Source organism: Adelges cooleyi, unplaced genomic scaffold, assembly GCF_023614345.1.
Source record: "Adelges cooleyi isolate 19-005CV unplaced genomic scaffold, UGA_ACOO_1.1 ACOO_flye_CR_arks_rails_tigmint_CR_PRNA_9, whole genome shotgun sequence".
In the NCBI taxonomy this organism is placed as follows: Eukaryota; Metazoa; Arthropoda; class Insecta; order Hemiptera; family Adelgidae; genus Adelges; species Adelges cooleyi.
The window spans coordinates 16731702-16752794 of NW_026096579.1; the positions used below are offsets into that span (position 1 = coordinate 16731702).

General features: G+C 31.5%; 2 protein-coding genes across 2 annotated transcripts; one reads left to right on the forward strand and one right to left on the reverse strand.

The window, feature by feature from the left end:
* The first annotated feature begins 125 nt into the window (after window positions 1–125).
* On the forward strand, window positions 126–12594 carry LOC126846073 (myotubularin-related protein 13). The gene is made up of 33 exons (XM_050585189.1): window positions 126–344; window positions 517–602; window positions 1029–1188; window positions 1421–1551; window positions 1911–2130; window positions 2220–2461; window positions 2534–2845; window positions 2928–3131; window positions 3720–3901; window positions 3971–4079; window positions 4143–4349; window positions 4563–4676; window positions 4744–4893; window positions 4965–5067; window positions 5244–5436; window positions 5510–5762; window positions 5973–6302; window positions 6387–6562; window positions 6674–6861; window positions 6937–7159; window positions 7240–7436; window positions 7515–7731; window positions 7839–8049; window positions 8197–8342; window positions 8442–8980; window positions 9388–9527; window positions 9610–9791; window positions 9877–10024; window positions 10090–10305; window positions 10503–10659; window positions 10754–10951; window positions 11048–11130; window positions 11803–12594. The coding sequence occupies exons 1-33, from the start codon at window positions 290–292 to the stop codon at window positions 11893–11895; spliced, it is 6165 nt and encodes a 2054-aa protein (XP_050441146.1). The 5' UTR covers window positions 126–289; the 3' UTR covers window positions 11896–12594.
* Window positions 12595–12937: 343 nt separating this feature from the next.
* LOC126846075 (leucine--tRNA ligase, cytoplasmic) lies at window positions 12938–18868 on the reverse strand. Its single transcript, XM_050585191.1, has 19 exons — window positions 18738–18868; window positions 18400–18612; window positions 18135–18347; window positions 17913–18077; window positions 17226–17470; window positions 16930–17155; window positions 16636–16854; window positions 16144–16284; window positions 15934–16058; window positions 15658–15845; window positions 15416–15554; window positions 15057–15330; window positions 14805–14943; window positions 14623–14731; window positions 14317–14566; window positions 13994–14254; window positions 13662–13877; window positions 13366–13600; window positions 12938–13293 (listed from the first exon to the last, which is right to left on the reverse strand). The coding sequence occupies exons 1-19, from the start codon at window positions 18738–18740 to the stop codon at window positions 13082–13084; spliced, it is 3573 nt and encodes a 1190-aa protein (XP_050441148.1). The 5' UTR covers window positions 18741–18868; the 3' UTR covers window positions 12938–13081.
* Between the last annotated feature and the right edge of the window lie 2225 nt (window positions 18869–21093).

The window sequence follows — 21093 nt, forward strand, 5'->3', positions numbered from 1 at the left end:
CGTGGCTCGCAACATCATTGCAGTCGATACGCCATCTTTATCTTATCTGGGAGTTTCCACTTCCCACTACGAGTTAACGCGTATCATATTTTGTTATTTAACTTTGTGTAAAAAAAAAAAAAAAAACCATTATTTAAAAGAAGAAAAAGTTTTATTAATTTTTTTTTTATCTACATAAATAATTAGTAAATATAAAAATATATTTTTACTCCAACTATGTGACCAATATAAAAATAATTATCTTTCGGCCTTCGACGTGTAAATAATATATTTATATAAACTGACTGAAATGTCTCGACTAGCCGATTATTTTGTGGTCGTTGGATACGATCATGAAAAAGAACGTAAGTCAAAATTATTTGCCTATCTTGTTCAATACCGTTTAAATAATTTTTACGTATATATATCATACTATATAATTGGAAACCTATGTAAAACTAGATATTACTAATATTACTAATTGCTGAAATTAAGTCTATAATAATGTCGTTTCTAATAACATTTATTTGATTTCAGGGGGTGGAAAGAGCAAAGGAATTATTGTTCAACGGTTTCCAGAAAAGGACTGGAAAGATACGCCATTTATTGATGGAATTGAATGGGTACATTTTTAATTTTACAAGCTATATTATTTATTTTTGAAAACGCGCAAGTACAAAATTATGTTTTCTATAATTTTTTTTTAATGACCTACAGTATGAGGTTTTAATTGGATTGTTGCATGTATAATTTTATACCATTAGGTCAATACATTTTTATTCATAGTTTTGACCTAGGATGTCTAGTATATTTTAATAAAAAATATTAACACTAATAAAAATCTGTGGTCACAGGTCAAATAGTGATAACTCCAAAAATGAGATATTTTCTTATGATAAGATGTGTCATTGACCATTGTTTTTATTTTTACAATAACAACAATGTTATATTAAAACCTAATTATAACTATTCACAATTTTTTTTTATTTTTATGAAAAATACAATTATTTAATAAATTATTCAAGTTTATATGTATTGTTATTTTGTAGTTCTGTCAACCACAAGGATGGTCTTTATCGTCAGAAAGGCAAGAACCTAGATTTTTTGTTTTTGTTCTTACTGATGTTGAAGCTGAACGGCATTATTGTGCCTGTTTGTGTTTTAATGAAACTGTATCAATTACGCCCAGTAAACCTGTTGATGAGGCAAGTCAATTTTTTACCATGTTTAACGGAGATATTATTTAAACTTTTATCATTAAAAGAGAAAGAAATTAGAATTAAAAAAAAAATATATTATTATGCTATAAATATACTTTAAATGATATAAACCAAATTTCATCAATTTTTAGAACCAAAATGAAGTGTCAAAATGTATATTGTTAAATGCATACTCTTTGTTAGCAAATCACACTAATTATATTTCTTTGATGTTTAGGAAGAAGATGGTGTAGTGGAAAATATAGCCCTCGTAAGAAACAATCTATCAAATCAAAGACAACATCACAGCATTATGTATGCTCCTAAATGTTTGGTTTTAGTATCAAGACTGGATTACATAGAAACATTTAGAGTAATATCATTAGTTTCATAATATTTTCAATTCATTTTTATGAATATATATAATGTGATGGAGGAAAAGGTACCCTAAGTCTTAAACAATAATGTTAGAAAAAAATACATAAGTCAAAATGATTTTCTTTTTTTTTCCAGATTTTTCTAGTTAACTTTGTGTAAAACTATGATTTTTGTAACTAGGTTGTAAACTTAAATTTTTATTAATTGTTATTCATTTGAGTATAACTTTAGAACATTTTTTAAAGAACAAAATGATTTTTTCGACTAAGGTACCATTTACTACATTGTATCATAAATAGGTTAAAGAAGAAAAATAGGTGTTTTCACACTATTAATTTATTATTGCTCTTGCAGAACTGCTTAGGCATAATATACACAGTCTATGTAGACAACGTAGATACTCCAATAGAAAATTTAGTTGGAAACATGTTGGGTTGTATACAAGTTCCTAAGCCCGGAGGACCACAAGTACGTTTTAGTATAGGCGCCGGAGATAGACAAGCTTTACAACCTCCGTTGTCTCCTACCTTACCCGTTACCAAAAGTGCAGTTTACCTGCTCTTCCAAGAACTGGGTAATTTGAAATTATATACTCATGATATTTCTACAATAATTATAAGCTTAATATAATAAGTAAATTTAAATTTTCAATGTTTTTTTTAGGTATTCATAATGTTGTTGTGTTATTTTGTGCTGTTATGACCGAACATAAAGTTTTATTGACTTCTAGAAGTTATACTAGACTTACTGAAGGTTGTGCTGCTCTTGCAGCATTGATGTATCCATTTAAGTACAGCCACGTTTATATTCCATTGTTACCTGCTGGATTGGTCGAAGTCTTATCGACACCAACTCCATTTTTAATGGGAGTTCATGCATCTTTAAAAATGGATATATCGGAACAAGTAATTCTTAGAATTCATTTTAATACATCAGATTTTCAGTAATAATTAAATCCTGGCTTGTGTTTTCTATAGATGGATGTAATAGTTGCCGACTTGGATGGCGGTAGTATTCTCGTACCGGACAGCATAAGCCTTCCACTTCTTCCTGAACCACTACTAACACAAACTCAGGATTGTTTAAGTCTTGTGTTACAACCAGAGTTATGCTGTGCTGATCATGCGTTCCCTCCAAATTCTAATACTGTTCAACCACCACCGCCTACACTCATCGATAAAGAAGTACGAGCAGTTTTCATGAGAACATTTGCTCAACTTCTTCAGGGTTATCGTTCTTGTTTGACAATAATTAGGATTCATCCAAAACCTGTCATCACTTTTCACAAAGTAAACTATATTTTTGTACATATACCGGGTTATGAATAGTCAACAAATTAAACTGAAAAATATTAATTATTAATTTTTGCAGGCAGCGTTTTTAGGAGAAAGATGCCTCATGGACGATGAATTTACTACTAGAGTGTTAGACTGCATGTTTTTCAACAGTTTTGTTTCCGAACGAGGACCAGCTTGGCGATCTTGTGATCAGTGGGACGAATTATATTGTAACATGAACGAACTAATTAGAAGTGAAAATTTAGATGATGGTCGTTTAATTTTAACTCACATTCAAGTATGTTAAAAAAAATTATTTACTTAAATAAATTTAACATACATTATGTATATGCCATATTTTAGACTTCGGAATTTTAATTTGATTCTTCTTCAAAGATTTTTAAAGTTATGTTTTATCAAAATCAAGAATTGAAAACATTACCGAAAATACATTGGAATAAAATAAACAATGTTTTGTTCCTAACTCAATTTGATAAAGTTTTCAATCCTTAAATTAAAATATTGAAGTAGTACTCTAAAACCCCCCCCTCCCAAAAAAAAAAATCATCTAGCAAAATTAGATTTGGCAGAAAAAACAATGATAAAATAGAATTTATTAATCCTAATAGTAATTAATTGAGAATTATTTATTTGTATATAATGTGAATGACAGGGTCCTGGGATCAAATCTACTGCCTCTTGCTCTTAAGAGTTTTCAGATTTTTTTCTGAACATTTTCACTGGCTCCAACCTTTGGTATAGCGAATTGGTATTTCACCTTTGAATTTCTGTTTTAGATTTTTTTCTCTCGACTTGGTTAGATTTTATTGTTAATTATCTACATATTAAACTCATTTAATTTTGTATCAAACAACTTTTTATGTAGGAATTAGCTCAAGCTTTGTACTTAAATGAAAATCCTAATCCACAACCATATGTTCAAAAAATTTTAAAACCTCCTGAAGGAGCATTCACTCGGATTCATCAACCTCCTTTTCCGAAAATCGATACCACTCGTGTTCAAGTTATCATTAATGATGGCTTAGCGAAAAATAGTTTAAACTCTAAGTAAGTATTTATTTTACAGATCCTCTTAAAAATGAACGATTAGTTAGTTTAATTTGTAAAATATTTCAGGCTGTCATCGATAAAACCAATGCCGCCACGTATTGTACCCATGGGACCTCCAATAACAAATTCAAATGATTTAAGGACTACTGTCAGTAACTCTGCCAGAAGATTAGAGGTACATTCATTTTTTCTATTTACAATTATAAAACATGTGATTAACTTTGTCTTTAAACATTAGGTGTTGCGCAACTGTGTGAATTGTATTTTTGAAAATAAAATATCGGACGCTCGCAAAACTTTTCCTGCTGTGTTAAGAGCTTTGAAATGTCGAGCAGCAAGATTAGCATTGTGTACAGAACTTTCACAACATGTTCAAGGTAACAAGGCCATGCTTGAACATCAACAATTTGATCTAGTTGTGCGATTAATGAATTGTGCTTTACAAGTAAGTAATTATGCTTAGAAATACTACTTAAAATTGAAACTAAATTATTTTGATTCATTATTATATATGAATTTAAATGTATCTAGACACGAAAAAAGTGTGTAACAGAGCATATTAAAAGAATCAAAAAATGACCATATTGAAATGTATCTATATTAATAAAATACAGTTTCTCAATTAATTTACAAAAACCAATCATAATATATATTTTAGGATGGTTCAGCAATGGATGAATTTGGAGTAGCAGCTGCTCTCTTACCTTTGGCCACAGCATTTTGTCGTAAATTGTGTACTGGTGTAATACAGTTTGCGTACACTTGCATTCAAGTAATAAATATAATAATATTTTGCCATTATTTTACTAGACATCTTAACATTTTTGTTTAATTTCAAGGATCACGCTGTATGGAAAAACCAAATGTTTTGGGAATCTGCATATTACCTAGATGTTCAGCGAGATATAAAATCTTTATATTCAGATAACAACCTTTCAAATCAAAAACGCTCTTCATCAGGAAATCATACTAATTCTCGAGATAATTATGTATTTAATTTACAATATTTTAAACAATAGAATTTTTAAAATAATATATATATTTTCTCCTTGAATTCTAGAACAAAGACACTCTATTGAATGATAGATTTAGTAGGTCGCAAGAATCATCAGCTTTAGAAATTGCAGCTGAACAAATGAGACTACGTCCCTCGAATAATTCCGGTAAACCATAAATATTATTTTGTTGAATTAAAATTTGTGTAAAACATTTATAATTTTATATTTATTTGTTAGCAAAAACTAGTAGTTAAACAGAAATTTAATTTAACTCAAAAAGTTTAATAAAGCTTACCAAACTTAATTAAATATTACTGATATAACAATTTTATTTTGTTTAGATAAACTTAAAGAATATATATCAAGCGAAGAATCAACATTGTACAGTCAAGCTATTCACTACGCCAATCGAATGGTATACCTGCTCGTCCCATTAGATGCTGGAGGTACTAATATAAAAAATTCATCTAACCACCACCAATCGACTAACAAAACTATTGATGATGAAAGAACATCTAATAGTATAACAAATAGGTACTTATATTATTCAATCGTTATATAATTATTTTTACTAAGTTCATCATCATATATATATATATTTTTTTAGTGCTGTTGATAGATCAGGGAGTGTTTGCGAGTCTGACGTTGAAAGTGGTTTTGCCGAACCCGAACCAAATGAAATTGGTAACAAAGTAATAAAAATGGTCAGTCGCTTTGTAGATAAAGTTTGTACTGAAGGTGAAGTCAGCGAAGAACACATTCGTTCATTGCACCAAATGATCCCCGGTGTAGTACATATACATATTGAAACATTAGATGGTGTTTATAGAGAATCGAAACGTTTGCCTCCTATACAAAAAGTAAGCCCAAAATGTCAGCAAATGTCCTAAAAAAAAACAAAGTCATCATATTTTGTCTAAAAAACATTTGTATGCATTAGTAGTTAATATTATTAGTAGTATAGACAGGTGTATAGGTTTCCTCATGTGTAAAGATTATTATAATTTTTTCTATAAAGATCATTAATTACTAAATGTTTAATTATATTATGTGGTATTTTTTTATTGTAGCCAAAAATATTAACACCAAACATGCTAGCAGGAGAAGAGCCGTTAATGGACGGTTTAAGAGTGTATTTGCTGCCAGATGGCCGCGAAGAAGGTTTAGGTGGATTAGTTGGTGGTCCTCCTCTTTTACCAGCCGAAGGGGCTATTTTCATCACAAACTATCGAATAGTTTTCAAAGGAACGCCATTGGATCCTTTTGCATGTGAACAAATTGTAGTAAGAGCATTTCCTGTGACATCGTTGACTAAAGAAAAGCGTATCACTGTACAGTACTTAGCGCATCTAGATCAATGGTTACAAGAAGGTCATCAGTTCCGATCGTGTACATTCCAGGTATAAAACATGATCATTTATTTCGGTAAAAAATATATTTTTCTCTATTAAATTAATTTTACCTGTATAATTTTTTTCCCAAAGTTAATTAAAGTTGCTTTTGATGAAGAAGTCAACGCTGAAGATATTGAATGTTTTCGAAAGTTTATACATAAAGTGCGTCATCCGCCCAATGTTTTTAATCATTTTGCATTCACCGGCCAAGTTCCGATATATGAAATGCCTATGACAAATGATAAAGAAAAAAATGCAACACTTAGGTAAATATCAAAACTGTACTACCTAAAAAAAGCTTGTGTGCATGTTGTTTCTATACATAGATTTAATATTACTTACTGTTAAAAACGATTGATTACTTATCATTGAAACAGAGGCTTTGCGAAAAAAACCTTAATGAAAACGGCACGTAAAGCAGGATTCAAACAGAAGAGTTCATCAAAACGACACAAATATGTATTACCTAACTTATCGAATAGCTCGATTAATAAAACTAACAAATACATGACCACCCCGGGTCGCATGACACTTCCACCTTTTAACAACCCTGATGACATTTCTGGTAAGTCCCACCTTTAATATATTCATGTTTTTTGTATTTCATAATATGATTATGATAATGTTATATATTTTACAGTTAATGAATTTGATATGAACGTGCTTAGTACTCCAAGTCCTGTATCAAATGTTTCTGATCCCAAAACATTAGAGCGGGTATCGGAAAGAAGTTATGTTAGAGATTGGATTCGACTCGGTCTTGCTCCAAAAAATACCAGTTCAACTAGTATTAGTCAAAAGAATCAGAACAAAGAACCGTTTAAAATAACTACACTCAATTCTGCATACCTGATGTGTCGAAGGTATATTCTATATTACATGTTTTTAACATAATAAAAAAATTATTATAATAACTGTAATTTTTTTTTTTTTTTTTGTACAGTTATCCAGCTCTTTGGGTTGTTCCGTCGTTAATTTCAGATGACAGCATTCGTAGATTTTATCGAAATTATCGTCACAGTAGGGTTCCTATAATAACATGGCGTCATCAACATACATCGGCACTATTATTACGTGGAGCAGGGTATCACGGTAAAAATCTCATAGGGATGTTTAAATCTACACATCCTTCGTCTTCAGGTATATTTCAATCATTATTGTTAACACGATACAAATTCATTATTTCACAATAAAACAAACTATATTATTGGTTTTTAGGTGCTCTAAACTCGGAAACCAGTTCATCTATAGAGCAAGAGCGTTATTTGTCAGCTATTGTTGCTTCGACCCCTTTGTCAAATCTTCGACACAGCGGAGCTACCTGGGGATTATCCGATAGCAGCCTCAGCTTGAATTCTTTTTTGTTGGGTGCCGATGAAGATATGTTATCGCTGGATAACCCACGAGGATCCAAACACTTGTCTAAATCATCTAGGTGAGATATTTTACTGTAGTTATTTTTTTACTTAAATTTGAATAATTGTTTTTTTTTAACATTGAAAACTAAATAAATGATTTGTAATTGCCATATGCATTATTCAGAGGACAAAACAGATCTAGTGGCAACAACAAAGCATTTGGACGCTGGGGTTCAGTAAAAGATCGTAATACAGGTTTGTCGAAAAATAATTCGTACACAAATATGTTCCAAGGTCAAGACATGTCTATCGCAGATCAAGAATCCAACTGCGACAGTACACCCGAGTTTCATAGAGCCGCTTTGTATATACTTGGTGACAAAACTCAGATGAAGGTAACGTTTTAAGTTATACTCATTTAGTTTGTTGCTCGCTCTGAAAAACATTTGTCTTTGGCTGAAAGTTGTATCGGTGACTGTGTGATAAAAACTGCAGTTTTATCATTTGTATTTTTAATTATCTGTTTTTTATTTTTTTTTTAGGGCATGAAAGGTGACTCTATTATGAAAATTGATTTTATTCCTGTTGAATACGCTGATATTAGGCATAGTAAAACATCATTTAAAAAATTAATGCGAGCCTGTATGCCAAGTTCTGCTAGCAATGAACCAGAACATTCATTTTACAAGTTTGTATTTTAATTATTTTTTTATAAAACATTAAGCGTTTACTTCTGCCAGTATTGTGTACTTATAGTAATGATAATTTTTTTTTTAATTTCTTATAGAATGATTGAAAGCTCCGATTGGCTACAACAGTTGCGAAATATTATGCAATTATCTGGAGCCATCGTAGATCTGATTGATGTGCAAGGTTCTTCAGTAATGTTGTGTTTGGAAGAAGGTTGGGATATAACGTGTCAACTGTCGTCAATAGCGCAGTTATGCATGGATCCATATTATCGTACAATTGAAGGATTCCGCATACTTATTGAAAAAGAATGGTTAGCATTTGGCCACCGTTTCAGCCACCGGAGTAATTTAGCTACTGCGTCTCAAGCTTCCGGTTTTGCACCTACATTCCTCCAGTTTCTCGATATTGTCCACCAAATACACAGTCAATTTCCATTATCGTTCGAATTTAATGATTATTATTTGCGATTTTTGGCTTACCACTCTGTGTCGTGTCGTTTCCGCACTTTTTTGTTGGATTGCGAGCTCGAACGAGTCGAGTGTGGAGTAGCGGCTGTGGAAGACAAACGTGGGTCTCTTACGTCTCATCATAAAAATGTGGACACCGGATCAGACGATGATATTGTGTATCCAGGTAAAATGATTTCAAATTTAAATCATTATTAATGATGTTAATTCTCCAGTTCAAAATCTTCTGCAGCTTCCAATTCTCTCTGATTATCACCGTGAGATAATTCTACACTTGTTCCTAAACTTTTTATCTGTTGCAATTGATTCTTCATCTCTGCTAACGTAGTTGAACTTAAGGGTTTCTTCACGACCAATTCACCTATTTTTTATTTTATGTATACTGCTAAAGAGGACCTTTTTTTTTTATTTCAAGTAGTCTTAGTTTAACTTTATGCATGTATAATGAATATATTATTGTTTTTGAGCACTTGTGCCTGTATTGTAATAAATATATAAATTATTAGTATATTTTTTAGAAGTTAATACTACAACCAATTGATATACTTACTCTATTTGTAAAAACACTTTCAGGTGGTCGTTTGGCCGGTACAAACATGTCATCTCATTTCGTTCCAAACTTGGGACAATCTATATTCGATTACATTGAAAAACACAATGCCCGCACATCGATATTCTATAACTTTATGTATATGCCAAATACCGAACAACCAGTATGTGTACTAATATTGACCTACCTATTCATTATAACTACACATAACAATATGAATACAAATTACACTAAAAAAATTTCAGGTACTCAGACCACAATCGTCGTTGCCCAATTTAAATGTATGGCAATATTATTTAAAGGAAGAATTGGCACACGGTCCGAGTTACGATCTAGAAATAATTCAAATGGATATGCAGCAGGAAGAAGAAGCCGAAGCTGCGGACGGTATATCTCGGGAAACTTTGCGTAAAGTTATTACAACCGGGTAAGTTACGCATTAACAAAGTTAAAAGGATGATGTTAGTGCAAACTGCTCATGTCATGTTGTTTGTTTTATGATATTTTATTAGATATCATATTGTCGAGAGATACACCCCAGATGCTTTTAAATATTTATTAGATGACATTCATAAATTAGAAACAGAACTCGGACTTCTGCCTCAAAAGTGGAAAGTGCTTTGGGACAAATTGGATCTTCCCAAAACAGATTCTTTAAAGGTAAATGGTTGTTTAAATTTTTTTTTTAATTTTTATATAAATTAAGTTTTTTATCATTTTTATAGCGACATGCTTCATTTAGCACACAACTGGTTAGGTCTCATGGACGATTGTTGCATAAACGTTCAACACTGGAAATTCTCATGCGAGGCAAAGTGAACAATGCGACTTCGTCAAATGCTGACATGCCTCATTCGCACCCTCATCGTTTTGAGAAGTATAATTTTACTACTCCGACTTACTGTGATTTTTGTTCTAGTCTTCTTTGGGGTCCGGTAAAGGTAAATCATTTTTAGTTAAAATTTGTATCTTATTCCTTTTTTTTTTATTGTTGGATAGTAATAGCTAGTGCACCAGTATATTTTAAGTCTAAAAATGTCTTGTATACTTTTTTGTTTGGTAGGTCAATAAAGTCTAGCAAATGTAAGAAAACAAATATTTTGTTATTAGATAAAACAATATTGTAATATAATTTTAGACTGGTATGCGATGCTGTGACTGCGGGTACAGTTGCCATGAAAAATGTTCAGAAAATGTTCCGAAGGGCTGTACTAAGTATAAGGCGGTATCTGACAGGACGTTAACGAATCAAAACGCAAATAGGAACTGTGGTGAAACTGCTTCGGTGAACTCAAGTAAATAATAGTCTTTCACTGTGTTTTTGTACTTGCTTGGGCAGAGCATATAATATAACTGATACTGTGTTACTAAACGATGTATTTGTTTTAGACATGAACGGCATTCATCAGCAGTACTACGAACAGTTTTCGTCGAATGTAGCTGAGAATAGAACCCATGAAGGCTACTTGTATAAACGCGGCGCCCTTTTGAAAGCGTGGAAGCAGCGTTGGTTTGTATTAGATTCAATAAAACATCAGCTCAGGTACTATGACTCGATGGATGATTCTCATTGCAAAGGATACATCGGTAATAATAACCAATAACACAAATTACAGTATAATACTTGTATTAATGATATATGTATAGAATTTACAGTATTCACAATTATTATTACATTTTTAGATCTTGCCGAAGTGATGTCAGTGTCTCAAGCAAATCCTTCACCGGGAGCACCGAAAAAAACCGACGATAAGTCATTCTTTGATGTGAGTTATTTTGATTAAACGTTTTTAGCTTTTATATATATATATAGCCTTTATTATATAATATTTAGCCCAACTATTATAATGAAAACAGGTGAACTATAAAGTTACATTATTAAATTATAATGTTAATCTTTAAAACTAAATAGAATTACAAGATAGAAATTGAAAGGTAAAACAAAAAGAAAATTGATAGTAATAAAAGAGATTAAAACAATTATAATTGGAAGGCCGCAGCTCTTCAGGAAAGAAAGAATTGAAAAAAATGGCAAGAATGGAGCGATCGTTCTATATGTTAACAGTAAAGAGGGGCTGAATGTTTAGATAAGAGAGGAAATTAAATGAGTAGACAATGCCAGGCAGGTTATGAGGATTTAAGAGAAATCGTAAATAGCTTTATCTTCATGAAGAGGACAACGTGGAACAGAATTTAGTGATACGTGAAAAGCGTGGGACGATAAGAGATTATGGCCAAGTCTGACATGAGAGAAGGAGGATATAACATTTCTGGGAATATCCTGATTATGGAACCAAGGGCAATATGAGTTAAAGGGGCAAATCAAACGGTACCAGCAAGAGGAATTGAGGTTTATGTTAGACCATTCGTCAAGTCTTTTTTTTTTACCTAGTTGTATTATATTATTACTAACTATTATTTATGGTTTTGTTCTAAAGCTGCGTACAAATAGAAGAACATACAACTTTTGCGCTAGCGATATGACGACTGCACAAGAATGGATAGAAAAAGTCCAAGCTTGCTTACAATAGTTTTCTACTGTCAAAGATACGCTATTATTTATATATATTTTATTATTATAATACATTTGATTATTTGTTGAAACAATATTTATTATAATAATTATTATTTTAAATTTTTTTTAGAAAAAATAATATTGCGACGACCGATATGATTATGTCATAAATTATATGGTCTTTTTATCATTAAATTTAAATTGAATGTGATAGTTTTATATTTTGTAACTGTTTTTTTTCACAACTTCTTTTTATTGTGTTTTTTTAGTTTTATTATTATTTTTATTATTACTACTATTATTGTCTTACGCACACTATGTTGTTGAAACGTGAATTATACTAAACCAACACCTCTTCTGTCTTTCCGATGTATTATAAATTACGAACATTCAAAAGACTAAACTGTATAAATTAATAGTCATTTTATTTTATTTTTAATTTACAGTGAACACTGTGACATTACAATTGTTAACACAATCAAAGCTCTTAATTTATTTGTATTAATAAGTTATTGTTATTTTTGTTTTATATTTAACTATTTCCAACACATTTTTTTTTTTCTTTATACAATCATAGGTAAAAAAGTAATAAAGAAATAGAAAAAATATGGTTTATAACTATCCGTGTGGTGTTCTGTGTAAGTATATTCCTAAACAAGTTACCGACATAAACTAAAAAAAAACCCTGTTGTCTTTACAGATGATGTAATTTTTTTATAGATATTTATTATTTGCATCTTTTTTTTTTTGTATTCATATACTTTATATTTAGTGCAAATAAGTCAAAGAAATATCAATAAAATATTACTTAAACAATTTTATTTATGAATAAAACTATTGAAATATTCAAACTTAATTGTTTCTTTTGTTATTAAACAATATATAAAAATTTGTTTCTTTTAATGATTACTATTTTGCAATAAAAATTAATTACTGGTATTGTTGTCACGGTGGTTAATTTAAAAGCAAGCCCATACGACTTAATCGCTAAAATACTTATACTTATATATATATACAATTTTTTATAGCTTAATGTAAAAATATATAATAAACTCCGATTGTACATTTGAATCATTTTATTAATTTTTTCCAGTAGTATACATCAGATTCTTTAAAAGATAAATTACAACAATTGTATCCTATAGAATAAATAATTTAGTTCAAATTTTATAACAACCCATTGTGCAAGATCGTAAATTGTATTATTGTTGAACCATATAAATAATGGCATTACCCAATAGATATTTTTGTTTATCATCGGTGTTGTACTCGATGACTTTATTTTTTACGTCAATATTTATTTTAGTCTCTAAAGTCAACACATCGCTGTGTTCGGTAGGCTGTAAATAATTCGGGATCAACCTTGGCCCCATGACGGGATCTTTGTACCGCCACAATTGAATCTTGCTGGACGCTAATTAAAAAATACATACATATAAATTATCACATCGTTTTAAATATATTTTTAAACAAATTAAACCCTTACTCAGTTTTTGATCGAGTTTTTTCAATCTTTTAATTAGTTTAGCAACAGTATCGTTATCATACACCGGAAGTTCTCTTTGGAAGTATGGTTTTTGTGGCTGCGGGTTGGTCACGATTAAAAGTAACGATTCGGGGAGAGGCAGAAAAGTTATGTGAGGCTGACCAGGACAACATTCGTTACGAATATTTTCAGGTGCATCTTTATGGTCGGAATATTTAACATCTATATTTTCCAGCTGAAAAAATATAATTTAAAATTAAATGGTCTATAACACAAAAATAAAAAATTCTACTTACATCTAACGTATTCTCCAAATATGTTTTGTTCACCTCGAGAACATGTTTTTCATCAAAATCTAGTTTAATGTTGAAAGCCGTTTGACCGATCTTGTCGAGTTTTTCTCTTATCATTTGAGCAAACGGCATCACTCGTTTCATATATTTTTTAAGTGTTTCTTTTGTTCCCATCGCCGAGGATATTATTTTATTATTGGGCAATTCGTTGTTATTTTCCTAATTCAAAAAAATTAAATATAAATTTCCTAGTAATAATACAATTTCTTCTTGAGCAGAAGAATAATAATAAATTTATATAATTCAAATAATCAATACATGAAAATAACTCGTACCGTATAAAGCTGTTTCATTGTCTCCAAGACTGTGGTCTGCCACGGAGGAAAAGTTTTAGCGACCCAGACTACGGCTTTTATCGGTTTTTCTACCTCTTTGGTAGTAGATTTTGCTACATTCTTTTTTGACCCTATACTCAACATGTTTTTCTGTTGAAGTCTAAACGTATGAGCAGCCTCCATTAAGTATTCTCCACTTTCCAGAAGTCGATGGTCTACCGTATCGATTTGAGGCCAATTCGAATTGACCACACTGTCTTTCTATAAAACAACTCTATCTTACTATTTTCCACACGAGTTTACAAAACGACTGAATACATTACATTTCCTAAAAGTTGATACACATGTTCGGCAACATGCGGACAAATCGGTGCTATTAAAATAGTTTGTACTCTGATAAAATGCAAAATTAAATCTTTGTGCATGAATTCGCCACCTAATTCCGGGTTGCCGCATAGCTCACGATACCGATCTCGAGCTGCTTGGAATTCGAAAAATCCAGTTCTCAGAGCTTCTTTGAATAACAGCTTTTCAAAGAAATCGCCAGTTTGTTGAATTTTAAGATTGATTTCACTGAAATTTTTATTTTATTTTTATTGTTACGATTTAAAAAATTTCCAATATCCTACTTTGTAAACAGAGTATCCGCAAAAGAATTTGATGGACCAACTCGAAGAGACGAAATGGATGCCAACACATCTTTGACCCATTCGATAAATGTATAAAGTCTTAAGATACCTAAAATCAAATAAACTTTTATAGCGTTATGTTTTGGGAAATTCTTTCGTTACAACTTCAATAGTAATTATACCAGCGTCGGCCATATTTTCAACAAAATTAGCATCCTCGATAGAATCTCCAGCATCAGCCAGACAAAGTCTCATTCCGTCTGCACTAAATTTCTTTACTGCGTCTTCCAAAGTCATGAAATTTCCATCAGATTTGGACATCTATAATAATCACGTGCAACAATATTATTATAAGAATACAACAAAATTACATTAAATTACAGGGTTTTTAATATATATATATATATACACACACAAAAAGCATAATAATTTACCTTGGCAGAATTTAATAATAAATGCCCATTGGCTCTAATGCTTTTTGGCCATAAGTCGGGTCGCTTCGACCATATGGCACAATGGACGTATATAAAAAAAGTTAAATGGTTTTGAATTAAATCCTTGCCCGAACATCGTAAGTCAACGGGATACCAGTACTCAAATTCACGTTTCATCGTATCTAGATGTTCTTTTTTTATTTTACATTCCTCAGGGTAAGTCGTGTTGTCCAAGAAAATATAATCCCAAACTTTTGGCGTCATCTGTTCAGGTCTACAAATAGGTAAGTAAGCAAATTGTTCATATTTCCCTCCTGTTGTACTTAAATTAAAGAGTAATTTTCCAAAACGCAACTAACTTAATATTCAACCGGTTTCCGTTTTCTCCTTTAAAAGTCCCTTCTTGTAACAAATGAGCAACGGTGTAATATGCCATATAAATTGTAGAATCCGATAGAGATTCTATTAGCCAATTTTCATCCCATGGTAATTTTGTGCCTACAAAACGTCAATTACTACTATAAGCAAATATTGCATCTTTGTTATGAATTAAAAAAAAAAACATAATATACACTACAATGTAAATATAAGCCGACATTACCTAAACCGTAAGTTCTAGAACAGGCGTATTCGTGTAACCAGTTTAGACAGGCCGTAAAGTTTTTCCTCACTTCATCGTGGTAAGTATTTAGATTGCTTAAAGCTAATTCTGCAGCGGCTTTCCATTCAGATTCACCGTAATCCAAGTACCACTGATCGCACAATGCTATAACACATTCATCACCAGATCTACGCAAACAAATACATATTTATTTATATATAATAATTATACGAAAATAAAAACAATTAAATATCTCAACTAAAGTAACTTATATACCGAGAAATGATAGATTTCTCTGGTTCATAATAAACAACAGCCTGTTTAGATTCCATAAGTTTCTTTTGCAAAGCTTTCTTCACGTCTTGCACTTTTTGGCCTTTAAACTCTCCAACAACTAAGACCTTTTAAAATTATTAATTAAAAACGTCAACATTGTTTTTTTCATACTATAGTTATTGATTTTATAAAAATAAAGAAATTGTATACCCCGTCGTAAAATCCTTTTAAGTACACTTTTTCTTTTGCCAGTTGTAACTTTTCTTTGTCGTTCTGACTTTGAATTTTCAACTGATCATATACAGTTACAGCACTAAGGTTCCCAAAATCGGGAACATCAATTATAGGAATCTGCAAAAAATAAATAATCAATAAATATTAAATAGAGTTGTTAATGTCTGTTTATAAAACATATGTTTAATTAATTTGCATCAAAAATTCTTAAATATAAAATAAAATTATTCCTGTAAAAAGCTTCAAAAAAACACATTGAAAATTAATAACTTATCATGTGAAGCATCAAATCTAAAAAAAAAATTTCACTTTTCAGAGAGCTTTTCAATTCATTTATTTAAACTAGTTAAAACTGTAACTTTAATAAGTTTTTGCCAAATTTTACAACAAACAACTTAATAATATAACAAACAATTTAAGTTATAAAAACAAAATTAAATTGATTTTTTAAACATCAAATTCACTCACCGGGTCAAATGGAAGGACCATTTCATCTGTAATGTTGTACTTCTCACGGAATGCTGGTTTTTTCTTTAAATCTTGCAAAGCAGCATAATCGTCGGGTGAATCTGAAGGGACGCTTGTTACGACTCCGGTACCTTTATCGGGTTTGATCGATAGCATGGGTAACGTATATATAACTTTATTTAAGCCAAGCGGTGCATTCAATTTGATCCCTAAAATGTCCTAAAGTAGAATAAAATTAATAATAATACTCAACACACATCTGTGCATAACTTATAGTCTAAATAAGTTTTTTACTTGTCCTTTGAGCTTAAAAATGGTTTCATATACACCATTGTTTTTGGTAAATCCTTGATACGACATATTTCGGGAAGCTCTTTCACTGCATATATAAATACTTCCGTCTTTTATTGCCAATGCAATATATTCTAATTCCGGATGAATCCAACAATTAGTCTGGCCATACATTGTTTCTGGTCTTAGTGTAGCCGCCACTAAGAAAACTGGTTTATTTTTCAATGACCTTTTAATAAATTGATGTTTATTTAGATATATTATTAAAATGAAAGTAATTTTATGAGAAATGTACAAACTTTAGTTTTTCAGGATAAGGTTCCAAAACTTTCATTTTAATCAACGTATACTCTTGTGGACCAACACCTTCCCCTTTGGATCTGTCGTGGTCCATGCACGGTTGATTATCTTTAGGAGAAAACACGGTGTACCGTTTTCCGTACTTGATTTTATTTCCTTCTTGCAAACGTAAAAATTGCCAACGAACAAAACTATCGAAAAATGGATTTTCGTCTGTAGTTATAAAAGTTCTGCGCCAATCGACCTTGACAAATATAAATAACGATTTAACTAATTGTTTGCCATACTTGAGTATAAATATAAGTAACGTGTAAAAATCAATGTCATTTTCAGAAAGAATAAATAATTCGAAAACATTCGCTCTCAACCAATTTTTTTATATAATATATAAAATCATATAAAATACAATCACAAAAAAAAGAAAAGAAAAAGGAAATAACATAGCTGTCCTAACCAGCTACAGTTGAAGGACCCCATCATACTAAGTCAATAAGTAGTGGTGTTGTTAAAAACCAAAAAATCCCATAAGGAGCATAATATGAGAAAGTTATGAGCGAACCGCAACAGTAAGCTGCCACGGTCCTTGTCAAAAAATCAAGATCTCTCTACTAATTCTGGCACAAACAACTGACCGAACAAAGATAATACAATTTAATTCACAATTATTGTTAATACGTTATACTTACATGCAGGCCAATGCTTTTAAGATCTTCAACTGCCAATGGTGGAAAATAACTTAACCATGTTAGCGGATCCTCAAAACTACGAATCTGTTCATTGTCTTCGAATCCTAAACTCTTCATTATTTGCCACTGGTATTTAGCCTTACCTCCTTTAGCTACAGCTTTACTCTAATAAAAAAAATCGGTAAGTATGCAATTTTTGCTGTTACTTCGGGTATTTATTACTTTTTTGCCTTTACTCTTGTCTTTAATGACATCAGTGTTTTCTTCAGTGACAGCTTCTTCGTCATCAGAATCAGGAAACTTTGGAGGATAGCCAAACGTTTGCATCTCATATTTAAGTTTGTCCGCACACGCTTTAATTGGCATGCCTGTGCAATGAAATCCGAATGGAAACAACACTTGTTTGCCTTTCAGCCGTTGAAACCTCGCCGCAAACTAAAAGGAATATTGTGATAAAAATAATTACTTGTGATTTTATTCCACTTACTTCGCATTTTGAAATGGAAAAAGTATGTCCCAAATGTAATCGGCCATTCATGTATGGAAAAGGGAAAGTAACAAAATACTTTTCTTTGACATTTTTACTTTTATTTGAAGGTGCATCGATTTCATAAGCTTTTTGTTCATACCATTGGCTTTGAATTTCCCTTTCAATTTGTCTCAGGTATTCTACTTTGACGGTACCTTTCCGATTTTCGGTCTGCCAACAATGATTTAACATAGTGTTAAAATAAAATTAGTATCGTCAACAAATTTTAAAAAGGCAAACTCAATTACAAGTATAGAAAGTAGAATAAGTGCTAAAAAAAAAAAGTTTTAACTCACCATCTTGTTCCTTTACAGGAGTATTATTAATTTGATTACACTCTTCTACTGACTAGTAAAAATTAAATTTAATGACACGTCCGACTTGAGTACATTTTCAAACTTAAAAAAAAACTCGCAACGTGTGTGAATATGATGTAATTTTGATTACAAATTAAAATGTGCCGATTACCATGTGATACTGTTATCTTAGTATCTCAAATTGTTGACCCTGATAAAGAACCGTCATGGAATAAACAACTAAATAATAATATTGTTTCTTCTAAGATTTTTGCCGGTACGCAGATAATAGTTTTTGACACGATTTAGACAAGATAAGGTGACGCCACTCAACTTCTTATCATTAAAAATCCGGGGTCGATTGCTTCAGGCATTTTGGTAGTTCAGCGTCGCTGTACAGGCGGCGCCGCCATTTGCCCGGAGTCCGATATTATGTAGACACAAAATATAAACAATTATTGGTGATGCAAATATCATCCCTAGGAACACAATGTAGAGAATATATCTCTGCTTCGTCCCTAGGAATTGCACGTATGGTTGGGCTTGAATTACACGGTAGTCGGGCTGTCGGAGACACTTAATTGGGGTTTATTAATGTAATAAATATCTACCTTACACAAGCGATACTTATTTTCGGGGAGAAATTAAAATAATCGGAAAAAATGTATCTATTGTTCATGGCCATATTCAGGGGAAGGAGGGTTTCCGGGTTCAAACCCCCCCCCCTCGAAATTTCATCGAAAATTATTTGTAATACCTTTCCTTTATGTCTTTTGTTCCATTGTTTTAAAAGTATTTCTGAAAATGATGTAAAAAAAAGAAAAATATTTTGATGTAAACCTAACTTTAAAGCCTAAAATAGAATTAAATAATAATAAATACGTGATATTATCGTTATCGCCTGCTTAGGCTTATGGACACGCCAATGAAATTTAGTTTTTTTCGAATTTCGTTGGTGTACCTTATTGGAAGACGTCAATAAGGAGGAATACATTACTTGTACCAAATCAAGCACTAGAAAAATGCTAGAATTAACAAACCAGACATATAAAAAAATGTTTTTTCAATTATTTTATTTTGAATTTAAATAGTAAGAATTTTACTGATTGTGAGCAGAGAAACTTACATAAATTACTACATGTTTTGCTTATCGGTTACTTCGTATTAGGGATTGTATACTCGTTTCCAAACCACCTATGAGGTAGAGTATTTGGCTCGTTTTTTTTTAATGTGGTATCTCCATCTACGATGATGCTCAAATTGTATTTACTGTACAACCACCAGAAATGTGTGGTAGGGGCGTTTCAAGCAATTGTGGACTTACGCATAGATGTCGATCCGGGCATAACTTAAGACTAACTTAATGACTAAAATATCCCAGTATCGATAGACTGAGCGGCCACGCAACAGATAATGGTGGACTTACGCATCGAAGCCGATCCGGGCATAACTTAAAACTAACTTAATGACTAAAATATCCCGGTATCGACAGACTGAGCGGCCACGCAACAGACAATGGTGGACTTACGCATCGAAGCCGATCCGGGCATAACTTAAGACTAACTTATGACTAACTTAAGACTAACTTAATGACTAAAATATCCCGGTATCGACAGACTGAGCGGCCACGCAACAGACAATGGTGGACTTACGCATCGAAGCTGATCCGGGCATAACTTAAAACTAACTGAATGACTAAAATATCCCGGTATCGACAAACTTTGCGTATAAGAGAGTACGGAGGAGGTTATCCAGTAGGATCAGGATCACGGGATAGATATTGGTAATTTGATTTCTAAAAAAATCTTGTTGGTGTACAAAATGTTGTGACTTGATTAACTGGACGCAAATTTTAAAGTAAGTAATTAATTTTTACTAAGCAGAAAATGTGAGAGATTTATGAACTATAACGAAAACGACCACAACGTGAAAGTGAGAAGTTACAAACGAAAAAAATATTAAAGTAGTTTAATTCAATTATCTGAAATGACAATAGTGCTAAAATGCGTAAATTTACTTAAATAAATAAATTTTAATTGTGCGGTTGTCCAAAATAATTTATAAAGGGAGAATCGAGAGTAAAATGGCATCATCGAACATAGACCTAATCCACACAGTACTCTGTACTTGACTTAGTAGAGGGGAGGTAACTCAGATGTTTAGATATTTTAGCGTCGGTACCTACTAGGTATCTTTATTTTACTTCCAAGTGAGATTAGAATATATTACTCAGAAATGTATTGATTTAGTTGAAAAAAATATTTCCAATAATTACACTCCCTTTTTATAAATTCGTCTGAGGAATACATTACTTATACTAAATCAAGCACTAGAAAAAGGTCTAGAATTAACAAAC